The sequence below is a fragment of the Terrapene carolina genome, unplaced genomic scaffold (genome assembly GCF_002925995.2).
Source record: "Terrapene carolina triunguis isolate 2854851 unplaced genomic scaffold, T_m_triunguis-2.0 Scaffold33723, whole genome shotgun sequence".
In the NCBI taxonomy this organism is placed as follows: Eukaryota; Metazoa; Chordata; order Testudines; family Emydidae; genus Terrapene; species Terrapene triunguis.
Window position 1 is genome coordinate 5336961 of NW_020698074.1, and position 17982 is coordinate 5354942.

At 41.3% G+C, this 17982-nt stretch overlaps 1 protein-coding gene across 1 annotated transcript in view; it reads right to left on the reverse strand.

Moving 5' to 3' along the window:
- LOC112111148 (probable C-mannosyltransferase DPY19L1) overlaps positions 1-17982 on the reverse strand; it is a 100995-nt gene that overhangs the window by 23050 nt on the left and 59963 nt on the right. Inside the window, exons 15-19 of the mRNA XM_026663520.1 lie at positions 17143-17244; positions 16228-16299; positions 15410-15459; positions 9101-9125; positions 6151-6270 (exon numbers count right to left, since the gene is read on the reverse strand). Of these exons, the coding sequence (XP_026519305.1) occupies positions 6151-6270; positions 9101-9125; positions 15410-15459; positions 16228-16299; positions 17143-17244 (369 nt within the window). The remainder of the gene's footprint in view (positions 1-6150; positions 6271-9100; positions 9126-15409; positions 15460-16227; positions 16300-17142; positions 17245-17982) is intronic.

A 17982-nucleotide genomic window follows, 5' to 3' on the forward strand; every position in this document is an offset into this window, starting at 1 on the left:
AATTTGTGACTGAACTCCTTGGGGGAGAACTATATGTCTTCGGCTCTATTTTACCCGCATTCTGCCATATACTTCATGTAATAGCAGTCTTGGATGATGACCCAGCACGTTTGTTTTAAGAACACTTTCACAGCAGATTTGACAAAACGCAAAGAAGATACCAATGTGGAATTTCTAAAAATAGCTACAGCACTCGACCCAAGGTTTAAGAATCAGAAGTGCCTTCCAAAATCTGAGAGGGACAAGGTGTGGAGCATGCTTTCAGAAGTCTTAAAAGAGCAACACTCAGATGCGGAAACTACAGAACCTGAACCACCAAAAAAGAAAATCAACCTTCTGCTGGTGGCATCTGACTCAGATGATGAAAATGAACATGCGTCGGTACGGACTGCTTTGGATCGTTATTGAGCAGAATACATCATCAGCATGGACGCATGTCGTATGGAATGGTGATTGAAGATGAAGGGACATATGAATCTTTAGCGCATCTGACACGGAAATATCTTGCGTCGCCGGCTACAACAGTGCTATGCAAATGCCTGTTCTCGCTTTCAGGTGACATTGCAAACAAAAAGAGAGCAGCATTATCTCCTGCAAATTGTAACCAAGTTTGTTTGTCTGAGCGATTAGCTGAAGTAGGACTGAGTGGACTTGTAGGCCCTAATGGTTTACATTGTTTTATTTTTCAGTGCAGTTATTCTTTGTACATAATTCTACATTTGTAAGTTCAACTTTCATGATAAAGAGATTGCACTACAGTACTTGTATGAGGTGAATTGAAAAATACTATTTCTTTTGTTTTTACAGTGCAAATATTTGTAATCAAAAATATAAAGTGAGCACTATACTCTCTGTATTCTGTGTTGTAACTGAAATCAATATATTTGAAAACGTAGAAAACATCCAAAAATATTTAAATAAATAGTATTTCATTATTGTTTAACGCGATTAATTTTTTTATTCATGCGATTATTTGTGATTAATTTTTTTAATCGCTTGACAGCCCTAATTTAAACAGATCTGTTAATAATTTCTTAAAGTTATGGAACAGTAAGACCAAAAACTATTCCTGTGAATTTGCCAAAGAAAAATAGCACTCTTTGTATAGAGTGTGGACTTAAGAAAAAGGAAGTCCTAACTGATTGGACACTGTTTACGTGTAAAATGAAATACTACATTCCAAAGAAACAATATGTACCCTATTTTTATGGCTTTAATAGCTATTTTCCCGCCTAACTCCAATTTCTCTTGGTCTCCTTTATGTATCTGAACTCTTTCTTCTTATGCTGCTACTTTTTTTTTTTAAGAGGTTGTTCATAATTTTATCAAATGTATGAACTGTACATAAGGAAAGAAAAGGGCAGAATGTAATATACTAGGCACTTGCAGAGTTAAAAAAATTATGAAAAAATCTTATGTCATGAATTTTGTCTCCATTTTTAAGTTTTTGGGAAAGTGGGGGAAGATGATTCTACAAAAATGTTTTTGTACTCTTATGAATAAATAACCCCTTGGTCTTTTCGCCAACCATGAGATTTTTAAAAAAAAGGAAAAAAAAGAAAAACGTAAAAAGCTGACAGGGTTGCATTGCTGGCTTCATTCATTCTTCTCCAACAGATCCCAGATGGTCATGATGGGCAGCTGCTTGATGGTTCTCACCACCTGTGGAGCATTGCAGGGTTCATTCTTACTATTACCAGTGAAGGAAACAGTAATTGACAACATCAATAAACTGATGACACATCTCTACAGGCACATCTTATCTAGTGCAAACAATGCTAGCTCCCAGCTGTCTCGGTGCTCAAAGGAAGTTGGAACTGGATGAAAGCCACCTGCATAAACTAAATCGCAGAAAGCTGTTGATATTAATGATAAGATACTATTAAACTCATCCCCCCAATGTTCAAACAAGTGAAGGCATGGAGGTGTTCCTGCTGGACTCATTGCTCCTGAATATCCAAATGGCATCAGAAACACTATCTTTCATTTCAACTGACAAGGAGATCTTTGTTCTGGTAAAGTAACATAACCCACAATGATCCAGGCTGAATTACTGCCATTCCCTCGCTCTAATACTGAAGGCAACTATCATATGAAAACTTCAACTAGCTCACCTACTGAATCAAAAAGACTAAAGAGTCCACATATCACCAGTACTTTGCACCCTAAATAGCTCCTCATTCAACTCTTGATCCATTTCAAAGTACTGTTTTTTCTCTTTCTGAGACCGTGTCTCCCTTCATGACCTACCAGAGCAGTTATGATTGACCAGAGGTCTACAGCAGACGAGCCCCTGAGTTGCACTCTGGGTTAAGGTGTAGCAGAAGGTCCTAAACTGTGGCACACATTTCCTATGCTCTAATGGCAGAGTTCTAGTCTTGTCAAGATTTGAGCAAGATACAAAGATCCAACTGTTTAAACAGGCTTTCCAACAATAACAAAGTAGCAGAAGAGCCCAACCGCATTCTCCTGGGTAACAGAAATCAACAACTAAAATAAGGGAAGAATGAAGAAGAATTTAGGCCTATTTTGTACAGAATTCACTCTGAACCAATGTTTTAACCACCACCTACATATCACAATGATGGGCACATTAGAAGTAGGAAGAGAGGAAAAAAAAACAAGACTAAACATTTATTTTATTGCTTTCCTGGTTCAAAGGGCAACTTTTATGTCAAATTACAATACACTGACATTTTCATTGCTAATTTACAGACCCCTGAAGATACAGTTTTAGAATGTCTATTTTGAGAATCTTAATGGAAGTTTTGTTAAAATACTATTACTCAAAAAAAACCAACCTAAAACCATTATGTTGCCAGTGCACATTACAGATGCAGAACAGAGGCAAAGAGAGATTGAGATCAAAACTTTGCACTCATTTTGGGTGCCCAATTTGAGAGTAGGACCTAATTTTTCGTGGTTTAATCACAAGATCATCTTTTATCTTCCTGCAATCCCTTGACTCATTTACTACACATCTTCCAACTTACATCTTAGCAACAAACAAGGCAAGGGTCTTACAGACAACAACCTCCTTTTCTACACAACTCCCAGAGCAGGTCTATCCTGTTTACTGAACAAGGCAAGGGAATGCAGGAAGGGAAAGAACACAAAAAGTGGTCACATAATAAGTAACAGTTACTAACCTGTTCCATAACTGTTGTTCTTTGAGATGTGTGGCACATGCCCATTCCACTTCAGCTGCGTGCATGCCCAATGCACAGCTGTTGGAGATTTTTCCCTCAGCGGTACCTGTTGGGGTGGCGCACGTGCCCTCTGCTACTCTCATGCTGCTGCGTGATGGTATAAAGTGTGGAGCTGCTCCAACCTCTCCCCAAGTCCTTCTTACCGGACAGAAGCTGATACAGAAGGGCTGGTGGTAGAATGGACACATGCAACACATCTCAAAGAACAACAGTTAGGGAACAGGTTAGTAACTGTTTCTTCTTTGAGTGACTGCACATGTGCATTCCACTTCTGGTGACTCACAAGCAGTTCAATCTTTATTCAGGTAGACTTCGATCCCACCCTCAGATGGAAGGACCACATGTTCAAACTTGGCATCATCTCTAGATGCTGAGACACTGCATTCTCCAAAGCAGTCATCTGCTCAGGCAGGACCATTGGCTCTGGCACAGCCCTGTTGAGATTAGATGCCATCTTTCCGTGCCTCTTTCTCAGTATTGGGGAAGGAGTATGGACCCAAGAATTAGCAAAACCACAAGAAGCACTTCTGATGGATGCAGATGTGTTTGGTACCCACTATGAGTGAGACGGCTCTGAGGATGAGTGTAGCAGAAACTTAAGCCTGGCATCCATGTCCTTCTTGACTCAAAATCCTTGCAAGGTAGGCACCAAAACATGGACCTGAGTCTCCCCAAGACACTTCAGGCAACTGGAGTGTGCGTCACTCACTGGAACTGGTTTCTTGCAGGAATGGCAGGGCTTAAAACCCAGTGACTGAGTCATGCCCCGGCAGAGGTAGCAGTACCCAGGAATGGGTACTTCTATAACTACCTAACACTATAAACTACTAAACCAAGGAAAAGACTTGTGATAATAAGACCACACTCTCCAACAACCATCACGGATGGTAAGAAGGAACTGATGGGGTTGGGGATGGCTCCGTCCTTTATACCATTGCACAGCAGCATGAAGGAACAGAAGTCACCTGTGCTGCCCCGATGGGCACTGCTGAGGGAAAATCTCTGACAACAACTAGATATCTACAGATTGTGTGGGAACGCACACACCTGAAGTGGAATGGACATGTGCAATCACGCAAAAAAGAAGACTATCATAATGCATGTGCACAATGGGGCTGAATTAAAATTATAAGCAACCTTAATACTGGCACTTCTTAATTGAGTGATTGACTTTGAAACCTGAATAACGTTCTTTTAACAGTTTTTTACTGTTTAATTGCCTAGGTTTCCTAAAAAAACAAACTGAAAGAAATATTCCAAATGTGATACCATACTGACACCCATGTGGTTTATCAGAAGGGTTGGAACATGTAGATCCAGTACACAGACTTCTGGCACTTAAGCTAAGAGAGAAACTGATAAAAATAGTTAGGTTGTTAATCACTACATTGACCAGCACTAGAGCGGGAGAAGACACACACTTTGCCAGTACGTTTCACATATATTTGCTTACAGCAGTGGAATGGTGAGATTCAGGAAACGTGGGTTCCATTCCAGGCTCTGGAAATGAGTGTGCTTTAATGGGCACAGACTCTTCTACCTGTTTCCCTCAAGCTTAATGCCTTCCCTGCCCTATCTGCTCCCACCTTTCCCTTTCCCACCTCACCTCCTTGCTCTAGTCCTATTCTCTTTGTCTATCCTAGTCCCTGCCTCCACTACTCAGGGTTCACATCCAAGTCCCAGTTTCTTCACCCAGCAAATCCCAGTTCTCCCCCTGCACCCCAATACTTTTTCAGATCCATCTTCTCTGCCCATTACGATCCCCCTCCCCCACAGGTTTAGTTCCAGTCTCCTTGCCAGAACAGCCCTAGTCTCTCCCTTCCAACTCCCAGTCACAGTTGCTCTTCCTCCACCACCCTTAGTTCCAGACTCCTATTCCTTTCCACCGCCCAGTCTGGCTTTTGTCCCTTCTGCATTTGAATCAGACCAGCTTCCTTCTCCACACTGCCTGAGTGCCCACAGGGGGGACATTGATAGGACAGGGGGCACAGACACTCCATTCTTAGTTCCAGTGCCCAGCCCAGAGCACTGGGAGCAGACATTACTGGGAAAGTCTGGCTTTGACCCTGCTGCCATGCGCTGAAGTATATTCTGTCACTCTGTGGGGCTGGTGTATGTGCAGTCCTGTTACATACAGAAGCTGTGAGGAGCTGGGGCATGTTTAGTTGTTCTGTGGAAATGGCACATGTGCAGTCCAATCACACACAGGAGTTATGAGGGAGGGAGCGTGCACTCTGGTCAGCACAAGGAACTGAGAGAGGCTCAAGTATGCTCAGTGAAGATATTTAGCTCTGGTTCTAAAGACAATCTGTATTCTGGGTGTGAGGATCACCCTTCAAAAATGTAGAATATTTGTCTGAATAGCCAGTTCCAACAAATATTCCACATCTGAAGAAGTCTGGTCTGCTTTTCCATTATAGGTGATTTAAAACTAGAAAAATCTTATCTTCATTTTGCATCCCAGTTCAACTTCAAAGCAAGAATATGCTTTCAACATTCAAGCCTATCTAAAACTAAACTTACACTGAGAATAGATATGTAGGCAATGAATCTAACAGGGAAAAAGGGAATGTGATTATACACCAACATTAATTTTTGATAAAATTAGAGTGATACAAAACCAGTAATAGCACTGAAATGTACAATTAAAAGCAAAATGTGCTGTCCTATAACTAAGCTCAGTACAAGGCACAATAAGACAGACTTATGCTGTAGTTATAGTATTCCAAGTGTTTGTTTTAATTGTAATACTATAAATGGAATGCTGATTTTTTAAATGAACTTGTGTTTTCCTTTTAACTAATAAATATTATAGTTAAAAGATTTAGTAGTTATGAACAATAATAGAGCAGTTTATATAATTTTGGATAAGAGTTCAGAGAACAATGTGTTACGGTAACATTAAGGGTTGAGAGAATTGCAGGGTTAAAGAACATCTTACCTGTTTTGAACAAACCAAGGAAGCCATAACGCATAAGTGAGGTGTCAGAAACAGTTTCAGTCTCATAATTAAAATACCAAGTACAGTATATGCCAATAGCTGCAATGCATGGTATACCAGCTGCCAAACAAAAAAACAACCACATACACAAAAGCATAAGCTAACATTTTGATACATTTTCATTTGATATTCAAAATACATTTTGAAAAATACAAAACTTATTTAAGAGAATTTTTATGTATTGCAATGTAAAATAATCTTCCAAATTTAAGCAACGGCAATGGTTAAGTAGGTTTTTTTACTCATCCTCCCTGAGGATTGTGAGGTTTTTTTTTTTTTTTTTTTTGTTTTGTTTTTTTTTAAGTATGCTTACATATGGATAGAGAAAGGAAGGAGGAAAATTGGGTGACCAGACAGCAAGTGTGAAAAATCAGGACAGGTGGTGGGGGGTAATAGGTGCCTATATAAGAAAAAGCCCAAAAAATTGTGACTGTCCCTATAAAATTGGGACATCTGGTCACCCCAGAGGAAAAGCAGCATAGAAGGGCTAGCTAGAGAGATGGCTGGATATACAGGAGGGCAAACTGCAAGGCAGGCAGGCAATGATAGATGTAATGTTCCCTGCATGACCATCTCCTACCTCACAGGCAGGAAGAGGCTTAGTTATTTAACATACAGTAACTCCTCGCTTAACATTGCAGTTATGTTCCTGAAAAATGTGACTTTAAGCGAAATGATGTTAAGTGAATCCAATTTCCCCATAAGAATTAATGTAAATAGGGGGGGTTAGGTTCCAGGGAAATTTATTTATTTATTTATAAATAAATATATATACACACATACACACACACACACACACAGTATAAGTTTTAAACAAACAATTTAATACTATACACAGCGATGATGGTTGTGAAGCTTGGTTGAGGCGGTGAAGTCAGAGGGTGGAATATTTCCCAGGGAATGCCTTACTGCTAAATGATGAACTAGCTTTTGGCTGAGCCCTCAAGGGTTAACCCATTGTTCATGTAGCCTCACACTCTACAAGGCAGCAGGAATGGAGGGAGGGGAGACAGCATGGCAGACAGAGACACACACCGTGTGTGTGTGTGTGTGTGTGTGTGTGTGTGTGTGTGTGTGTGGTGCATTGCCCCTTTAAGTACGCTGACACCACTCTAAGTACACTGCCTTGTTAAGTAGATCAGCAAGTTGAGACAGCAGCTGCTCCCAGGAAGCTCCCTCCTCCTGAGCCCTGTCATGTCATCCCCCCCCCCCTTATGGAGATGGGGTAAGAGGGGTGCAGGAGCAGGGGGAGGGGGACGCCCTAACATTAGCCCCCCGCTTTATCCTGCGCAGCAAGCAGGAGGCTCCCGGGAGCAGCTCCAAGGCAGGGGGCAGGAGCAGCACATGGCAGTGGGGGGAGGGACAGCTGAACTGCAGGCAATTGATAGCCTGCTTGGCGGCTGCTGCACAGGGAACTTAGGGGAGCAGGGAGCTGATGGGGGGCTGGCGGTCCACCCTGGCTCCAAGCCCCCCCCCCCAGCTAGCTGCATTGGGTTGCTCTTCCTGCAAGCAGTGGACAAAGCAGGCGGCTGCCAAATGACTTTATAAGGGAGCATTGCACAACTTTAAACAAGCATGTGCTCTAATTGATCAGCAACGTAACAACAAAACCATGTTAACTGAGACGACTTTAAGTGAGGAGTTACTGTATCTAAAATCCTTAGTGATCCAGAGATGAAAGGTGTGACAAATACAGTTGTCACCATTACTAAATTGTGCAACTAGTGACAAGCACAGTTATTTGTAACACAGTGCTCTGATATTCTTAAAATCAAATATCAATAAGTTCAACTCAGAGTATCAGTGCCAGACTCTTATCTCTTGACACATATAACCTCAGACACACATTACCTGAGGAGAACTTGTGATAAAAATGCAGCCACTCCAATCAATATATCTACCTATTTGAATCATTTTAATATTTTTGGATGAATTAAGATGTTTCTAAAGAGCAAAACAGCACAATGCCTCTAAATGAATCAGGAAAATAAATAATTGGGTGCCAAGCAGCTCATTAGGAAGCTTTTTTTTTTCTTTTTTTCTTTGCGCATGGAAGGAGATTCCTTCCTCCAAATTGGAAGCAATTGTCTAAGGGGTGTAGGCTTATTGGAAGCTATTTTCTATGTGCTAATCCCTAGATTCTAATTAGTTTTCTAACTGTAGTAAATATGGAAGGATTTTGTACTTCAATCTAGGCTTCCTCAGTGCAAACTTAATTTCCTCAGTGAATGCTTAATTTCTAGTGATCTGACCCCTCATTTTACCCTAGTCTTCAATTGGCCTCCTGGACTAACAAATTTGAATTTAGGGATTTGAATGCCAAGATGGGATATAAACGTGTCTACCTAAACTTTGATGGCTCCACCCATCATCAAGCAGATGTCATATTAAGTGGGGCTGACTTTTTGAACTTAAAATGGAAAAAAAACTCAAAGAAAAGCCATCATTCAAGAATAACAAAATCAACCAAATACTGAAAAACTGACAATTACTTACATTAATAAAGTGTTAGGAGTAACTGACAAAGAGCAGAGACTAAAGTAATAGGCTTAACTACCACACACAAATCCTACAAACAAACAAGACTACAGAGGTAGTCTTCAAACGTGTCAAGAAAAAAATGAAAGTTGGAATCCAGGATATTCTATTTATATCATTAAAACAAAGCGTAAGGCTTTTTCCCCATTACAAATAGGAGGTCTTTTGTATGTGTTGTTTTAAAGAAGTTATTCTGGTGACACGAACCAAGAAGTAGGGAATTAGACAAAAAAAACTAAACTTTTGAGAACCATCATACAGAGATAATTCTCATTTAAATTATATTAAAAATGTACGAGTACTTATTCAAATTAAGGAGTCACACATGATATCATAAAGATGAAAGTCTTACCTCACCATGGTTAAAATGATCCTCTCTGGATAAAAAAGAAAAACCACACAAATACATTATTTGTTTATAGCACAGAATCATTAATATGTCCCACAGAAGTGCACTAGTTTCATTTATGAAATGAGCTGATAAATATGTATCACTTATATAGCCCTTTTCAGCCACAGATTTCAAAGCTCTTTACAAGTTGGATAAATATCTTTGTCCCATATTTATGTTTTGGCTTATCTCCAATGCTGAAAATGCACTTTAATACTTTAATTACTTCTACAAACAATCTTTAGAGCAGATTAGCTATTTGGACACAGAGCTAGAAACTCCCTAACAAAAGATAAGTACACAGAATATGTCCTACTATGTATTGTTAAAACAAGTCAACCATTTATTTAGTTATGACATGTATGGTTTCTGGCTCCTGAGGAGGAAACCGTGTAAACAAAACATTGTTTTTACAGCAACTTATAAAGCTTGTTGAGACCTTAAAAGAGATACTTCCAGAGAACCTTAACTTTGCTATTGAATTATTGTAAATCTGTTTCCATAAACTGATGCACGTATGCCTAATGTTCTTGCAGGATACTTGTGGAAAAAAAATCCTCAAGCTCATGAGTTTCATATTTGTTAAAAATCTGATAAAGACCACATGAGCAAACAAACAAGTCCCAGTAACGATCTATGGAAAAAAGAAGACAAAAACTCTCAGTGTAGCTGAATGTGTAGGATGAAGTGACAAAAATCTCCTTGCCTAATTCATCACTGTCATACGTTAGTATCAAATACTGGTTCCAAAATGGATTTAATGGAAAAGAGCAGATAGTTATAGACATAGATTATTAATCTTGGTTCTGGATAAGAAGGCAATGATTCCTCTGGAGCGAAACACCAGGTACTCAGTACTTTAAGAAGCATTCAAAAGTGTTTCAGCAGCATAACAAATAATGAGGATTTGACTCTATCCTCTCTCAACCCCATGTTAAATTTATTATCTATCCAGAGGAGAAAGTTAGAATGCAAAAGCTGACAGAACAGAGGTACATATTTTGCAATCAGAAAAGGACTTTGTGTTAAGAAGCTCTTCAGCAGGGGAAGTTTGTAGTTTTCGTTCTCTGATCTGTAGATGCTGCTCATTCTTTATTCTGAGAAGCAGATCACAGGAGAACCGTGCAACCCTAAATGAAGGCAGCTTAGGAAATACAATGAACATTTTATAGGAGCACTTCCTACAGATTAAACCCAAATATCTTGGGGTTTCTAACTTGAACCTGACACCCCAGAAGGAAGGATGAAGATGATGTTTACATTCACTGTTTGCGGGAGAGAAAAGGAAGGGCAAAGGAGTAGAAATATTAGCCTAAGATTGTACAGCAATCAAACAGAAAGTATAGTAATTTAACTTATCAATAAGCACAAATACAAATATTTTGTGAATGCTATACAGTGAAGGGAAAACCAGTTCAATTTAGTGAATGGCAAACAGCTCTCCAAAAACAGGTCAATACACTATTTTGGAGCTAACGAATCTGGCATATATCAATTAAAATGAAAAAAAAGAATCCTAACATTCGTTTTGTAGCAAAAATGAAGGCTATTTACTGGTAACCACAGTTCTTTGAGACGGCTGTGCATATTCACAGTTACTGGTATTACGCCACCTAGTGGTTAAACCTTCTCCAAGCAATGTCCCTTGGAGTGCTCTCTCAACTCCTCCTTCAACACCTTCTGCTGAACCGCTCAGTGTTTCTGAACACATTCTAAAGGCAAAGCCATAAAATGGGGTGCAGCACCCTCTACCACCTCAGTTCCTTCCATCACCAACCAAGAGATAAAATGAGGGCTCTGGTACAGTGCCACCTTGAAGAACTCCAGTTACAAGTAAGTAACGAGTGGCTCTGCATATTTCCACTTATGGGATAGTATCATAAGCAGTGCTGAAAATAACCCAGAGGAGGGAACAGAGTTCTAATTGAATACAGACTGAAGCAAAGCTCTACTAAATCTAGCATCAGCCCTACAGGCCACATCTAGAGCATAATCCTTATTAAATGTGTACAGAACTCCAGGTTGCAGCCCTGCAAATTTCAACAACAGTAACTTGTTTAAGGCAAGCAAGAGAAGCTGCCACAGCTCTAATGGAATATGATTGTAAGTACAAGAATTTCTGCTACCATGTAACATTCAACAATACATTGTTTAATCCATCTACAAGTATTCTGGAAAGACACCATACAACCCATGTGATTCTTAGTGTAAGACATGAATAATCTAGGTATTTTCATGCAAGAGCCCTTCTTGCATCGAAAGTATATAAAGGTGATTCACCCTCATTAGCATGTGGCTTTGGAAAAAATACCAACAAATTAACACCACTTTTGGAAAAATCCTGGGATTCGGGCCTAAGAATCACCTTATCTTTATGAAAAGAGGTGAATGGTGGAATGTAAAAGATCAGCCATCAAGGTATTTAATTCACTCACCCTTCTGGCTGATGTTATGGCAATAACAAATGATGTCTTAAGAGATAAATAATATAACAAACACTCGGCTAAGGGTTCAGAACATGACTTCATAAATGTAGCCAAAACACAAAATGAGATCACAAGGAAGAAGAGTAGGGCCGGGCAAACTGGGCCCACGGGGTTCGGGCTTCCCCTCGCTGGCTGCGGCGGGACTTCACTTGGCCGCAGCGCAGACTCCTCCTCTCCGGCCCCTCCCCAGTGCTGGGCTGGCAGGCTTCCCCCCGATCCCACCCTCCTGGCCCCTCCCCTCCGCCCACTCACTCAGCTGGCCATCTGAGGGCTCCAGTTCCATCCCGCCCCCCACTCCCCAGGAGCCCGGAGTGGCGCGGACCATCACTGGCGGCGTGGCAGCCTGGCCGACCACCACCTGGAGCGGAGCAGAGTCCCTCCGACCCTCCCTGCCTGCGCTGCTCGGTCTCCGGCAGGGGCAGGGCCCGGGGCCAGGAAAAACTCTCTTTCCATGTGACGTGACATGTGAGTGAGCAGGGGGAACCCGCAGGGCCGGGCAGGACGAGAAGGGGGAGCCGGGCAAGGCTGGGAACAGAGGGAGGAAGGGATACCCGGAGAGGCTGGGAAGAAAGTGGGAGAGCAGAGAGGAGCTCAGGGGGTAGAGCCAAGCAGGGACTTCAGGGAGCGGGTGGGGGGGATGGGCCGGGGAGGAGGAACCAGGCTGGGAGGAGCCTTTGAAGTCTGAATGGAGGTGGGGGGGGGGGGCGGATGAAGAGAGAGACAGGCGTGGAAGGGAAGGATGGAAACAGTGAGGTTTCCTTGCTTTATTCTCTTTGTGCTGTTACTTGTATGTGTTTAGGACTGATGAATTGCTTCCTTTTCTTATTAAACTGCATGTCCCAAGCACCTCTTTACTTTTCAGGATTAGCGAGACATGCTATTTTAGGGAGAATGAAAGGCCATTCGGGAGGTGATGGCCCAGAGCAGTGGCAGGCAAGGGCCTGGATGAGGGCTGGACTCAGCCATTGGTATCAGCTATTTCTTTTTTTGTCATTCAAATGGATTTTGGGTCATGGCTGACATCCCAGCCATCATGTAAAACGCTTCCCTGTGGCCTTTTGACATGCGCACAGAGGTATCTCACTGCCAAGTCCCTATCCTAGGAGGGGAGGAAAGGGGAGGGGGAAGGCTGCAGGGTCATGTCCCACCTCCGTGCAGCCAGTGGCCCATGCTTGCCACTGCCATGCTGGAGCTTCCACATTTATTTACTGACACATAAAATTTGCAGAATTTTAAAATATTGTGCACAGAATTTTTTATTTGTTGGTGCTGAATTCCCTCGGGAATATGGTGTGCTGGGTAGTTGTGGTGGGGGGGCTGTGAGAGGGGCGATGGGCAGTGGGGTGGGGGGTCTGTGGGTCGGAGGGCACTGGGCATAGGGATCTGTGGTGGAGATCTCTGGGTGAGGGGCCACTGGGCATGGGTGTTGCTGGGCATAAGGGGGTACTGGGAACGGGAGGGCGGTGTGGCAGGGCACGCTGGCAGCGCAGGGCTAGGGGCGCAGGAGGGAGGGAAGTGCAGGGGCTGGGGTGAAGGCGGCACTGTGCAGAGCTTAGGGGCAAAGGGGGCACAATGCAGGGTTTAGTGGCAAAGGGGGTGCAGGATGGGGATGCAGGGGTTGGGGAGCCCATGAACCATGCCCCCGGGGGCGCCAAAACACAAGTTCGCCCAGAGCGCCATTTTCCCTAGGACCGGCCCTGAGGGGAATACACATTAGACAAGACCTACATAAATTTCTTAACTGTGTTATACAGGAAAATAATCTACCATTAACTAAAAAATGGTAACCAGAGATAGCTGCCCAATGAACTTTCAAAGATAAGTTAGATAACCCTTCAGATTTTAAGTGCATTAAATATTATAAAATACAAGATATAGAAGCTGAGACAGGAGAATCAGATTTTTCCCTCATCCAAGCCACAAACCTGGTCTATTTCAAATGGTAGCACCTTCTGGTACAGTTTTCTAGAGTTAAGAAATTTGACTACTCATGAGTAGACAGAGTCTAAGTCCAATTGTCCATCCAAGCCATCAGATGAAGGGACTGTGGATCCAAACTGAGAATCTGAGACAGCAGATCTGGAGACAAAGGAAAACGTATGAAGGCCCCACCAGACAACTGAAGGAGATTAGTAAACCACTGCTGATGCAGCCAAACTGGGGCAATGAGAATTATCTTTGCCCCATCCTAACATATCTTCCTCACTACCTTCTGGATCAAAGGAAAGGTGGAAAGCATACAGAAAATTCCCCAGTGCAGAAGGAAGCATCTGATATGGATTCACTGTTCTTGCCTGCTCTGGGGCAGAAGAGGCAACACTTTCTGTTGAACCTAATTGCAAATGAGTCCACATCTGGGTGATCCCAACTGGAAAATATGTCCTAAATCAACTGATCCTTCAGTGGCCTTCATGAATTTTAGAACTGTTTCTGCTGAGACGATCTGCAATTACATTGTTCTCTCCTGCCAAATGCAGAGCCACAGAATAAACGTTGTGAAGAATGCACCAGTTCCATAATTTGATTGTCTCTGCACAAATGAGAGCAGAATAAACACCCCCGTTTGTTGACATAATACATAGTTGCACAACCCTCCCATGTAAGTGAGGGAGGAATGATCTGAGGGACAGATTGATGTGTTTCATCTCCAAAACAAGGTGCAAGCTTCTCTTTTGAGAAATCCAATGACCCTGAATTGTAAGATGACTCAGATGCACTCACCAACCATTGTTTAACACATTCAAAATTACCTTCACCAGTAGACTAGATGCTCTACTGTATATACAAAAGCTTACAAATGGAGAAGCATTACATTAGGAATTCATGTACATTTATATTGACCCACTATGCACAAATGTACAAACAATGGGCACACAATCTACTTCTACTGGTGCACAACCTTCAGCGTGAGACTGACCTGGTCAGCAAATTTCAACTGAAAACACAGAAAGTTATTATAATCACTTGAGAGATACTTTGACAATTAAGAATATGTAATGAGCATAGGGTGGTTACATTAAACTCCAAAATATGGCCCATTCTGGAAAATTGCCACATGACTACACTCCATCAATATGGAGGACAATTGAAAAATTCCTATGGTGGCCCCCAGTAAGGCCACGGAGCCCAGGACTGCCAGTCTCCCCAGCAACAGATTCAAACCTGGCCTTGCATCCATGACAGAATGCACTGGTGACAACAATGGACCCAGAGGGAGGCCAGAAACAAGTGGAGAGAAAGATCTTTGTGGAGACACTGTAGAAGTCTGAGAAGGAAGAGCTATAAACAGTCAGGAGAATCTGGCAGATGCAACACCCAGAAGGAGAATGACTCTCTCCCAGGTACTTCAGGCACCTAACGTCTGATGCTGGGAAAACAGCAGGGCATGAAACACACCGCTTCATTCTCGGTTTTATCCTCTTCAGTTCCACCATAACCTGGAATTAAGATACTAACAAATTAACTACTTACCTATACAAATCACTAAACAACTAACAATAAACACTCATGGAGTGCCAGATCCCAAGGGACCGTAATGGTTCATTTCCATCCAGGCACATGGTTGGAAGGAACTGAAGTGGTAGAGAGTGCAGCGCATCCTTATATGGCCTTGCCCTCAGAACGTTCAGAGATGTGGGAGATGAGGTAGGAGGGACACTAACGGACACTACTGGAGAAGGTTCTACCTTTAGGCACCACTAGGCAGCACAATACCTATAAGAGGGAATATGCAGAGCCACTCGAAGATCATCCTTAAGTTTAACATCTTAAAGGCAATACTTACCGTTCACAGAGGTCTTTCTGAGATAAAACCCACACAATATATTTAATTGCCTATTAACAGAATGAAAGTTAACAAAATTAGAAAGATACTAATTTGTCCATAAGCATTTCTGAACATTTTAAAATTCTAAAATTAAATTAAGAGGGCTTGAAATGGTACGGTTAAAACATTAGTAAAGGTAGTTTTCATTCAATATGTTTTAGATACACATGCCAACAAATAATTCTTATTAGACAAGCAGCCTGCATCTAGCCTATCTGTTCTTCAGTAGATTAAACTGCAATGTTTTACACATAATGCAATATACAATAATAAAAAACAATTAGTTATATAGTCTGTCAATCAGGTACAGAATAAGTGCAAAATAAAACTACAGTACATTTTTAATAAAATTTTATTTTTAAATTGTTTAGAATAAAAATATTCAAGTTGAACTGGACAATTAGGAATAACTCTGGCCCCACCCAACTATAAAGGTCCCACAAGCCCCCAAAATAAAAGGGGGTACATAAGGGAGGGCAAATTAGTCCTAAATGTATATTAAATGTTTAAAACTAGCCACTAATTTTTAAATGGGTGTTTTTACAGGCATGATTTTTATAAGGCAAAATGGAAGTTTTGGCATTCACTTCAGGTGGTGCAGGATCGGGTCAGTGGACCAGATCATACAGAAGACAGTACAGCATTTCTTCCAAAAAAAATCTGGCTATCATTTCTACTCTAATTTACCTAGCTCTTTCTCATTTGAACGAATTTACTGCCCTCCTCAGTACACCACCAAAAGAGGAAATAGTTAACTCACTAAATGAATCACTTACCTTCATGATGATTATCCCAAAAACCACAAGAACTACGGGAAGTAGTAACGTCTTTGTGTATCTTATTGGAGTCTGAAATGCAAAGAAACTTTTATTTCCTTCAAATTTAGTTTTAATTTACTACCATTCTCACTCTGAAAGCTACCATGCTTTATACCTGAAATATTTTTCCTCTGGGTAGATTTAAATTTCAACATATAGCAGAAACAAGGTGAGCTGAAAGGAGATTCAAGACATCAAGCCCCATCCAGCTACCTAATTAGTACTCATAACACTGATGCAGCATTTATAAATTAGTCCCCCTATGTTTAAGTAAGGCTAAACATTAACATTACATACGTTCTTTCCAATTTCCACTTTACAATTGCCTTTAGCATCTTTTTGGAGGCTTCAATCTTATCTCCAGCTTATTTTCTTTAGTTATCAGTCATAAGGCTAGAACTAAATTGTGGATCATCTCAAACACTCACCAATTCATTTTTTAACAGTCATAATTTATGGCTGCGCCAAGACAAGTTTACTGGCCCTAAAAGCATTTTTACTCGTCCAGCCAAAGTGATTTTCTGCGCAGACAAACCACAAGACATTGGACCTCAAGATATGGTCTCACCTACTTTTCGTCCCCTCAACATTTGTTACGTTTTGCTAATTATATAAAACAAGTAGTATCACAAAATTTAAAGAATCTGTCCTTATACAGTACTTACTCTCTCATCCAAATCTAAGAGCTCCTTCAAGTCTGAAATCATACACTTCCTATTTCTAACCTCACGAAAATCTAGCTCCACTTGAATGTGGAAACAAAAGTCTTACAATGACCGCAAACAGCTCTCAGATTTGTTGGTAGAAGCAATCACAGTTGAGGTAAAATATAAACAAGTTACCTCTTTTGTAAATCAATTTTTAATAAGTTACCTCTTTTTCCATGAAGTCAAACTCTGCAGCACAGGTGTACATTAATGTATCAAAATCCTTGTAGCCAAAAAATTTTGATTTTAGCAGGTTACTTATATGTGCCTGGTAGGAAATATAAAGCAAAAAACATCAGTAAATAAGAAATTGATCTCATATGCTGTAACGAAGTTCTTTTTTCATAAACAAACATTTTCCTATTTAGTTCAACAAAAACCCTTCAGTTATAGTACAAGTGTAAATGCACCAAGTAATTATTTGGACAGATTAAATGAGATTTTCAGGTACAAAATTGTTAGGTTTGCTCAAATCCATACAGCAGAAGATTACAAGAAAAAAGTTGATTACCAAGTAACTGTGGTTCATCAAGAGCTTTGCATATTCATACTTAGGGGATATGTGCTTCCTATTTTCTCTCTCCATCTAGTACCCATGAATTTTGGGAACATCCTGGAATACATAGCTAGCAAACAGGAGCGGCTAACAGGGGAGCTTTGCAAGGGAGTTCTCCAGGTGAAGGAGGAACAATTACATGATCCTTGGGGTAAGTTTGTTGTCTGTAGTGTGTGTGTTTGTGGTGTGCTTGCTGCTTGACTGAAATATACCACATGGTCTGTTTGTTTGGGGGACCGTGTGACGAGCCTAGCGGCCTCCTAGGCAAGACTGAGAGCTTCTTAAAGAGGCTTTGATCCCTAAGCCCTTTAGCACCCATCAACCCTTAACTGGGGGTGGGTGGGTGGGGCTACTCAGGAAGACCAGGGCTTTAAAAAGCCCACTCCTAAGCAACCAGAAGAGCTAGGGAACAGGAGCAGCTAACAGGGGAGTTTAGAGGGGGAGTTTAGA